Raw genomic sequence first — 10,538 nt, forward strand, 5'->3', positions numbered from 1 at the left:
TAAGAAAGAAATATACCAAAATGTGAAATAGCACTTAATTCAGTTTGGTGGGATTACAAGTGTTTCAATTTTTTTTCCATTTTTACTATAATATGGGTTCTTACAATGGATGTAAATCATTTTTACAACCTGAACACAAATACAGAACTAGGAAAACAGGCAGAAGCCAGCTGAGCCTTACATAACTGGCAACTGAGCACGAAGCTGGGGGAGGTGGAGCCCCTCGACCGGCCGTCCTGGAGAAGTATTTGTGCTCTTCCCTCCTGCGTCTCAACCTCAGGGCCAGGAGCACACAGGAAATTAAACCCAAGTCACGAATACAGAACTGCTTTTCTTCGGCACTGCCATCTGACCTCTTCTATCGAACGTCCCCCAGCATCTGGAGTTGATCAAAGTTACATAATCCGGGAAGTGGCCTGGAAAACACCTGGGGTAGGCAGAAGGCAGATGCCCGCCCAGAGGGGGCTGGGCTGCAGCCCGGCTGAGGAGGGACGGTCCCCACCAGGCAGGCAGATGCGCAAGATCGTGCGAGGGGATGAGGCCCTCACCGGGAAAGAAAGGCCTCACGCTGCTTCTTGACTCAGCGGGCGGTGGGCCAGCCGAGCAGCCTCTGTGTCCCTCCCGGCTCTCTCGCTCTGCTCCACACACGAAGGCCAAAGCCCAAAGGGAAGGATTGCTCATGCATGCCTCTGGCTCGAGACGCTGAAGCGAGCCACAGCCCTGCGCCAAAGCCTTCCAGTCAATTCCCAGTCCGGGCTGATGTCAAAATTGACTCACGATGTATAAATTCCAAGTGACTTGCTTCATCTCATAGTGAACTGTGCTCGTCAAGCTTAAAATCGAGCACATCTCACAGGGCCAGCGCTGCAGGATGTGCTCAGATTGTTTTGCTCAAGACCTGAGCTCTCTGCTGGGCTTTCTGTCAGGAAGTCAAAACCCAAAAGAAGTCCAAAGGCTTCATTCAAAAAAGATGCTCGGAACCGTGCCCCTCCCAGGGCAGTGCTGGCTGTTCAGTCTCGACATAAATTTTAGCAGCTGTCCTTATTCTTGTTTTCAGTGAACATTTCTCAACTGCATCTTTTCTCATATTTTAAATTATTTAAGATTTGCATCTCTAAAAGTACCTTCTCATCCCACTTAAAATCATTGTTATTTTGCCATAATGTTAACTAAAAGGTTTCTTTCTTCTTACCAACAAAAATTCGAGAAATGCTATCATTAGCCAGTTGAGTGCAAGAACTGGTGACATCTGCAAAGTGCCCCACCCCTTCAAAAACCGTTGGCTCCAGCTACAAAAGTATCAAATTGTTTGAGAACCTGCTAAGAACCAGGCCACAGAGCTCACTGGACCTGGGCACCATAAACTTGTTTGGACAGTATTCTAGGAAAATGGTTTGGGTCTTTAAAGTACAATTTAAAGATCACTTTCTATAAAAATATCCTTTCTCAAAGTTGTGAGTCACTGATGAAAAATGTTTACAGGCGATTCTCCGCTCTGGCGGATGGGGCCTGGGTGGCTGGGAGGGAAGCGGGGTGCTGGGGACTCTGCCTGCCTTCCCGCTGGCCCTGGTGCCCAAGGTCACAGCCCCCTGTGTAGTGTGCACAGCCAGTGCTGCGGCTTTTGGATGACAATGGCCTCCCCATGGCTCTGATGGGGCAGGGTGGCAGCGGCTACTCGTCCCCCAGATAGACGCTCCCTTCACTCGTGCACTGGCGCCCCAATGTCAAGCCTGCCCTTTCTTCTTGTTTCCTTGGTAGTTCCTCTGCTGTTACCCTCCAGTTCGAGGAATCTCTGTAATGTAAAAATCTATAAAACAGACGCTGCTAAGAGGAGGGAGGAGGGCTCCGTGTTTGATTTCACAGCCTGTTCCAGCGGATGAGATCATGCTCAGACTATTCTCAAGTCAGTGTGTAACAGCCTCACACGAGCTTTACAATATGCGCTTAGAGGAAAAGTATTATTTCCCACAATCTGAACTTGCTGAAAGTAACTTTATCTGCATTCTACACGGTCCTTCATTTTGTAATTTATACCTTTACCCTGAGCAGTTCGAATCATTTGGAAAGCCTAAAATGGCCTTTGTAGTGACTCCACGCTCTAAGCAGAACCTGCACAGCACCCTAGACACTGAGGCGAGCGGTGGGGCAGGGCGGGCAGCAGGGGCAGGGAGCCCTAGGCCCTCAGCTCCTCTAGGGAGAGACCCCATAAGGAGAATGTGCACAGCCTCGTGGTAACAGCTGGCAGGCGGCTAGCACTGCCCGTGGATGGAGTGGTGAGCTAGGCACGCAGGAGGGTCGGAGGGCAGGAAGTGGCCAGGGGCCGGCTCCTGGGTGGATAAGGCCCCCCTGCAGCACAGGCAGCGCAGGAAAGGGAGTGGCCAGAGGCGGAGGCCTGCCTGACGTGCCCAGGCCACTGGGCTGGGCTCCGCGCCTTGCCAGGTAGGCACCCGAGCCGCCTCCTCAGAACATAATTGTTAATGCACAACATAAAATACAGGATGGAGAAGGAAACACTTATGGTGGAAAAGTCCTAAGATATTTTTAGAAATTAATTTGTGACTCAGTGCTTCTTTGTTAATGCATTAAATATGTGCTTCTTTATGAACACATTAAACAGTAAGACCCAGTGGTAGCCACTCTCATTTTGGAATAGTGGCGGGTGTAAACAGCAATCGCAGCTCTTACGTAACACGCAAAGATCTGCTTGCCGCCGGAGACAGTCATGGGGCCTGCTAATGTTACTGTGGCTGGTCACCTAGGGTCTTCAGGGTAGTGAAGCCTTTTCCCATCCAAGGACACGGAGCCCCCAAAATCTGCCCAGACCCCAGGGATCTTCTAGGTGCACACCTTCTGCACCAATGCTCCGCGAGACCCCACTAAGCCGATGGGAAGTCCCAGAAGGGCGGCCACAGGCCACACCATGCAACGTTCTTTCACAAGTGCAATTTTATTTCTTTCCATTTACGGACATCAGTTTTCTTTCTTTCCACTTACAGACACCACCAGGCTGTATATCAAATAGGTTTCTAGAGAAACCAACTTTTGAAACAACAGTTATTTAAGTTAGCTCAAGGTTGAAATATTTCCCCTGGAAACTTCTTTCCATCATAATGTGCCTAGCCAGTAAGGACAAAACAAAACGAAGCAAAGCAAAGCAAAACAAAACAGAATTCTTCCTCTGACTGTCCTGTCAACAGTCCATTTGTTCAGCTTTATGGAGATACACAGTCCCCACTTCCCTCCCTCCACACAAAGCAAAAATAAATCAATCAATAAAAGGAGCTTCATGGGCTGGTGAGATGGCTCAGTGGTCTAAAGCACCTACTTAGAACAAGCTAAGCTAAGCAAAGCACAGGGTCCGCGGTTCAATCCCCCAGCACCACATGCCAGCCGGCCCCACCCCCTGGTGGGCTGAGCTGGCCACACACACACAAAATAAAAAAAAAAAAAAAAAAATAAAATTTAAAAAAAAAAAAAAAAAGGAGCTTCATATCACCTTCTAAGAGTCTACTGCCAGTGAGTCTACAAGTGCTAGAGATGGAAGACAAAGGTTTTCATAACCACGGTCAACAGCCTTCCCCCCTTAGAACCCCCTTGGAACCCCGTTCTCTCAACCTGAGCCCAGGGAGGCCCTGGCATTCCCCCCAGTCACACCCGCACCTCAGCCTGCGCTGCTCCTGTGCTTCCAGCGCCCCCCACCCAGCCAGGGATGGCCCCACTCTATGATGGGAGGGGCCCCTCTTGAATGTCAGTCAGCCAGCGAGGTCACTCTCCTTGCCACCATTTACTAGCAGTGTGCCTGGGACAACGTACAGAAGCCCTCCTGCCTGCTCCCGGGCCTGCACGGCCCTCAGGACGCGGCTGGCACAGCACCCCAGGAGGGCGCTCCTGAAGTGGACACCCCAGGACTCCCTCCTTTCCCTCCCTTCCCATCCTGCAGCCCCTACCACGGCCATCCCCACAGCTCGTCCTGGCTCACCTTTCCCAGCCTACCCCCTCCAGAACTTCTGCTGTTTCTCTTCCCACTGCCTCCCCCGACTCTCTGGCCATCTAAGTAGCAGGCAAGTGTCTGTCAGCACCCTGTACCCTAAGGTGATGTGCCGGGCTCAGGTGCGGAAAGGCCTCATCCACTTCTCAGCACCACCACATCTGGCAGATGCTCACTTGGGGCCTCGGGTTCTCGGCTGCACACAGGACTGCATGGCGAGGACCTCCCCGGCCTGTGGAGGCGTCCGTGCTGCCACACTCCTGCTCACCTCGGAGTGCCCAGCCCTGGCGGAAGCCCTGCCGCATGCAGCGCGGCCCTGAGCTCAGAACACGGGCACCACACGCACCAGCCCGGCATGGGGCTGCACACCTGCGGCGCCAGCACTTGGGAAGCTAAGACTGGAGAATTCGAGGCCACCCAAACGAGACTCTGTCTCAAACAAACAACCAAACAAACCAAAAGAAAAACAAAACAACCAAAAAACCCCAAACCCAAAAACCCCACTAAGCTAAGGTATCTCTCTAGTAGGCCTACATTAATTCTGAGTGTATACATCTAGAGTCTAATAAGCCTCTTTATGCTCTTCTAAATAAATAACTAAAATTAAGTTGCAATGAAAAAGTACACTTAAAAAAAAAAGAAAGAAAAAAGGAGTACACTTTAATAATTCATTAACCTGGGGCCGGGGAGATGGCTCAGTAGAATAAGCGTTTGCCTGGCAAGCACAAGGGCCTGAGTTCAATCTCCCCCCACCCCTCAAAAAAAAAAAAGAAATTCAGTAATTCATTAACCTACAGTATGACCAGCAGAAATGACAGGCAGTGAAGACCACAAGCAACCTGACCAGGAAACCTTTCAAGAATGTCTAGGGAATGCAATTTGCAATGAAATAAAAACCATGGTCAAGATTCTAAGGGTGGGACAAAAGTGTATTTCTCTGTGTTTCCACGAGCACCAGGAGTCACGGGGTACCCCCGAAAGGGTCCATGAATCTCTGCACTGGCCCCCTCCGTGTCACAGGGGTGGGTTGAGTGTGCACACATCAGCACTGGTCACAGGCCACCTGCAGCAGGCTCAGGCTCCCTTCCGCAGCCACCCTTCCTGAGATGACAGCTCCCCTTTCACACGTTTTCCTGGTCTCCTGAGTCCCTGTGGGCCACACTCACAGACCTAACTAGGCCATCCAGTGGCAGGCAATTTCCCTAGAATGTCTCCTTAGCCATTGGTATGGTTACTGCTAATTTGGGCTAATATACTCTCCAGAAAGGGATTTGGGATCCAAAGAGCAGCCCCTCATTCTGTTCATGTCTCCCTTGGAAATAAAACTTTAAGACACACAACGTATAAGGTGGACTAAGACAGGTGAGGACGAGGTCTCTATAGAGAAGATTAAACACAACTCACAGCGGGAGAAGCACTAGCAGTGGCCCTGGGGTTGAACTCAGGACCCTGTGCTTGCCAGGCAAGCACTTACTCTACTGAGCTATCTCCCCAGCCCCCAAAGGGGTCTTGCACTTGATGGTGAGGGCTGTCTCCCAGCCATCAGGCATGCCCCTGGGCCTGCCTACCAGTCTCCAGGGCCTCTCACTCTTCTCTTTGCCCAGACGTTCTCTCCTCCGACTCCCCCATTTCTCTGCCCTCTTCCTTGGTCACTGTCTTCCCCTCTGGGATCTTCCTCCCTCCATCTTTCATGTTCCTTTCCTGTCTCAATCCTCTTTCTTCCTTTCACTCTGTCTTCCCTCCTCCTCTTCTTCTGCTCCTCTCTACCCACTACTGGCTCACAAAGCATCTGTGGTGTGGGTTAGGAAAGATGACTTCTGAAAACAATTTTAGAGACAGTATCGACTATACTCTCCAACGGAACCAACTATGAAGCTATTCTGATGGCTTCAGAACCACAATTTGTTATGCAGAAGCCAGACTTTCCGGAAGCTGGTAACTCTGAAGGCTGGGAACAAGTACAAGGGAGGTCAGGACTGCCTGCCTTTGATACAGATTTAATATTCTCCATTAAAGAAAGAACTTCAGACGTGCTGTTATAAACGGTTCTGTGCTATTACGACTGACCACTATGGAAGGAAGATTGTTCTTCCAATGTCTCCTTTGATCTTTACTTCTTGTTATACTTTTAAGAAAACTTATTATTTTCCCATTTCGATTTCTAATCAGTGAGTTTAGGGGCAGCATTACAATTACTTGATTTTACAAGGTACTCAACAGCACGAGGTTTCAGCCTTTGCATGCTTCGGGCTGTGGAAATAATGCCTTTGGAGACAAGAAATAAAATCACCAGCCACAGACCAATGGGAATTTTTCTTGCACAACTAGAATATTCACCATGGGAATAAGAGAGGGTCAAAGGAAGGGAAGATGTTTTTCGGCATAACTCTGAGGGCAGGAAGTATTAATTACAGCCTATGTATTTTACAAACCTTAGAAATAAACTAATTCATTACTAAGAAAAACCGTGGGTGAGTTTAGGTCAATTCTATCGTCACTTCAGCCATCAGAAAAATAGTAAAGCCACCATTTTAGATTGCTAAGTATTTGCTTAAAATAACAAGTTACATATGCTCAGCTCTTACTCCGTGCCAGGCTCTGGGTTAAACAATTTACATGAAGCCTCTCAACAGCTCCACGAGGGAGGAGGACTATGAGCCTGATCTTATAACACAAACCTCGAGGCTCAGAGTGCACTGTGCCCATGACCACCCAGGGCCCAGCCGCCTCTATATGCGGGCACTGGCTCCGGTGCTGCCCGATGGCACCTGAGCACTCCAGGCGGCCCTAAGGATGCAGGGGTCTGAGGGCATCTCAGAGGATGCCCGTGTCAGCAGGAATGAACAGCAGTGCCCACAACCCACCTCAGAGGGCCTCAAAACGTGGCCCTAGGGCAGGCTGGACATGGTAAGAATGTAGGCATCTCCCGGCTCCCTGCCCACCAAAGGACTGGGCCTGGCTCCTCTTCCCTGGCACCTTGACAGCCTGCTGCACTGAGCGCCAAGGCCTGCCCCATCACACGAGTGCAGCACCTACACAGCCCAGGAAGAGGGTGGCTACCTTGTCAGGTGACAGGCCTCTGAAGCCGTGGCTTCCTCAACCACGGAAGGAGCACCGTGCTCAGGCGAGAGCACCTCAAGAGCATCCCCGCAGCCCACAGCCCAGTTCAGAAAGCTCAGCGCTGCGGCTGGCCTGCACAAGGCCTGGCCCAGGGGCAAGGCTGACAGCAAGTGTTTCCGAGTGGGCCCTTGCTGTAACCCCGGAAGCTCAGGCGCAGCTCACTTCACGTCAACTTGTTCCAGGTTCTATGGAGCAGAGCTAACGTGACCCAGCATGTACCCACGTGTGATGCGTGCAGACAAACGCGTGTGCAAATCAAGCAAAATGGCAACAACTGCCTCAAAAGGCCGGTGCTCATGCTGGCTTGCTCATCTCCAAGGGCATGGAGAACTAGTTCAGTTTCAAACGTGACCAAAGACTGTAAAGCTGAATGAGGTCAAAGTGCTAAGTACAGGTATAAGACAACGCTCAGTGTGGAGAGCCCACTTCAGATGCTAAATATGCTGGCGTCTGCACAAACTCTTTCTAGAAAACACAGATTTCCAGAAGAAGCAGCTTAGTGGTTGCTCCTCAATGGGGGCATGAAATAGGAACTTTTTAGAATTTTCACTAAATAGCCTTCTTATTTTTGGCAGAACCGGGGATTGAACTCAGGCCCTTGAGCTTGCCAGGGAAGCGCTTATTCCACTGAGCCACCTTCCCGGCCCCTTAAATAGCCTTTCAAGAATTTCTTATGTACAGTATTTACATACATTAAAATTTTTAAGAGCTGGGCATGGTGGTGCATGTCTGTAATTCCAGCACTCATAAGGTTGAGGCAGGAGGATTGCCGCAGGTTTGAGGCCAGTCTCCACAACGGAGTGAGTTCAAAGCCAGTTTGAATTGCCTAGCGCTTCCCTTTCAACAAACAAAAAAATAATCCTACTACTACAGGTAATCATTATTCTAAAATTTATTATTTATTTGTATTACTGAGGGTTAAACCCAGGGTATTCATACTGGGATACATCCTCAGACCTTCTATGTATATAATTTTTTTGATAGGGTCTTGCTAAATTGCTTACTCTAGGCTTGAATTTGAGATTTTCCTGCCTCAGCCTCCCAGAATGCTGGGATTACAGGCATGTGACACAGTGCCTGGGTAAGAGTAATCCTTTTATGGGTTTTAGGTTTTTAGAAGAGAATAAGAAACTGTGCTTGTATGAGACAGATGGCCACAGTCAGCAGGACACAGTGTGGCTTAAGAACAGGCTTCCTACAACTAGAGGCACGAGTACAAATCCCCCCGCACTGCTACTCGCTAGCTCTGTGACTTTCAATAAATTATTTAACCTCCTGGGGCCTCCATGTCTTTGTGTATAAAATGGAACCGGCCAGGCCATCCTGAGAACTAAGCTATTAGATCCTACAGAGCACAGAAAGCACCCCTGCACAGGAAGGATTTCACACTGTCACTATCTTGCTCACTTTGTTGCAAAGTAACAACAAAGGAACAGTTATCCGAGTATTTTCAAACTACATTTAGGGCTACACCTCCCACAGAACATCAGAAACCCTGATCTTATTCAATTCCCTCCCTGACCTGGGGTGCCTGAGACCCTGAGAGGCGGTCAGGAAGCACAGGCTGATGGAGTCAGGATGTCAATAAAGCCTGAGTAGTCAGCCAGATGTTGGCCACTGTTCTTCCCAAGGGACACTAGGCATTTCCAGTCTTAAGAAACCATCGCTGAGGTTGTTCAGCTCTCTCCACTATAAACAATAATTCCACTTATGTTCCCTAATTAAATGTAACGACAAAATAAACAGGAACTCAGTAAGATGAAGAATTTCTAGAATGACACCTTCCTGAACAAACCCTTCTTCTAAAGCAGTTCACTGCATCACTGTAGCTCAGACTCAACAGGGAACCTCAGAATTCATTTCAAGGCACACTGGAATAAAACGTTCTAGACGAGATTCCTTCTACAATACTGACACCAGCCAGGTGTGTCCTGAGCCTCAGCCCACCCCCAGGCGAAGCTGGGACTTAGACTGGCCCGGGCTCTGCAGCCACAACAGTCCATTCATCTCTGCCGGGCATCCATCTGCGCGCTGGAGATGATAATGCCTAACACTAACTTGTTACAGATGTAAATGAGCATGTGTTCAGAATTTTGAGCAACTTGGAAAAAATAAGCGCTGTATTAACTGAAGGCAATTTCAGTTGCTCTGACGCCAACTTTTAGGGACAAATAAACCGTCTCCTCCCTCCAAATGCTGGGCTCTCTGAGCTCAACCCATCGGAGGAGCCTTCCCTAGGTCTCTGCGTTGGCCCCTAAGGAAGGGGGAAGGGTGCCATGTTCATGGCCACTGGAGCAGAAGGACCATCAGATGTCACCTGTCTCACCTCAGTGGAGGTGTGAACTGCCTGCTTGGCCTCTGGCAGGCCCTCAAGTCTGGGTTGGAAAGAAAAGAAAAACAGGCTGGAAAATTAATGAGGCCTGTACTCCCTCACTTTCAGGAGCCTACAGCAGACATAAGTCCAGCTTTACCTTCCTCCTACATGAAGTCCTACAGCAAAGAACAGAGAAATGCAAGTGCCTTCCCCTCTGGACACAGCCCACCGCGGAGGGCAGCCTGGGCCCTGTCCCACTCCCACCTCCGCCACACGGGACGGCACGCAGTGCCCTCCACTCACTTTGTTTCTGTTGTCAACTTATGAGGGGAAAATGAAAGTCAAACAATGGAGTAGATTCAAATACTAAATAGAATTAGAGAAAAGGAGGCACAAAATAGGCAAAAGCAAAGCTCCCAGCTGCCAGCCTAAAGGAAGGGGCTTGAGGGCAGCCTTTCAGGCTCTGGGCGGATATCTTCACCCTGCTCTCTAGAGTGACTTTCTCCCTTTCCCTTGAAAAAAGAGGATTCCCCAGCCCTCCCCTCCTCTGCAGGAACATGGGGAGGGCTGGGGTGGGGGAGGGCTCCCGCTGTATCCATAAATGGTGGGCACCGCTCCCTTTGTACAGATACTTAATGGAAATCGTATGGTTTCGGCTGACCTTTTTGACACGGGACTTCCAGTTAGCAGTGGCAATTCCGCAGGGTGGGCTCGCAAGGCCGTTAAGGCCAGTGAGGTTGCTTTCTCAAACTGTCTTGGGACAGGCAGGGCGTGGCCGCGGGGACACACTACCGACAACCGGTGCAAAGTGGGCTCTCCAGGGTGGGCGCCAGAGCCGGAGGTCTGCGTGCGGAGGGAAAGAAAGAGGGAGAGGGACAGAGGGAGCGGGGAGAGAGGGAAGTGGGCAGCTCGAGGCCTAGCGGGCCACAAGGAGGACACGGTGCAGTGGCGGGCGAGCGGGGACCCAGTGCGCCTACCTTCCAGGTAGCAGCTGGAGGACGAGGACAGCCCCTTCTTAGATTTGCAGCCCACCAGCTTCAAGCATATCTCCAACATTTTCCCGCGCAGGCAGCGGTGGGCTGCGGCGCCCGCCTCGGCCCGGCTCGGCCCGCGCGC

At 50.3% G+C, this 10,538-nt stretch overlaps 1 protein-coding gene across 3 annotated transcripts in view; it reads right to left on the reverse strand.

The window, feature by feature from the left end:
* The window catches only part of Abl1 (ABL proto-oncogene 1, non-receptor tyrosine kinase), a 150,724-nt gene that overhangs the window by 38,162 nt on the left and 102,024 nt on the right, over positions 1-10,538 (reverse strand). The window contains exon 1 of one of the 3 annotated variants that reach the window (XM_004640448.3): positions 10,400-10,532. The exons of the other annotated variants lie outside the window; for them this stretch is intronic. Coding sequence (XP_004640505.1) covers positions 10,400-10,478 — 79 coding nt within the window. The 5' untranslated portion in view covers positions 10,479-10,532. Of the gene's footprint in view, positions 1-10,399; positions 10,533-10,538 lie in introns of those variants that run through there. 3 annotated transcript variants of the gene reach the window in all.

Source organism: Octodon degus, unplaced genomic scaffold, assembly GCF_000260255.1.
Source record: "Octodon degus isolate 3935 unplaced genomic scaffold, OctDeg1.0 scaffold00123, whole genome shotgun sequence".
NCBI classification, from domain to species: Eukaryota; Metazoa; Chordata; class Mammalia; order Rodentia; family Octodontidae; genus Octodon; species Octodon degus.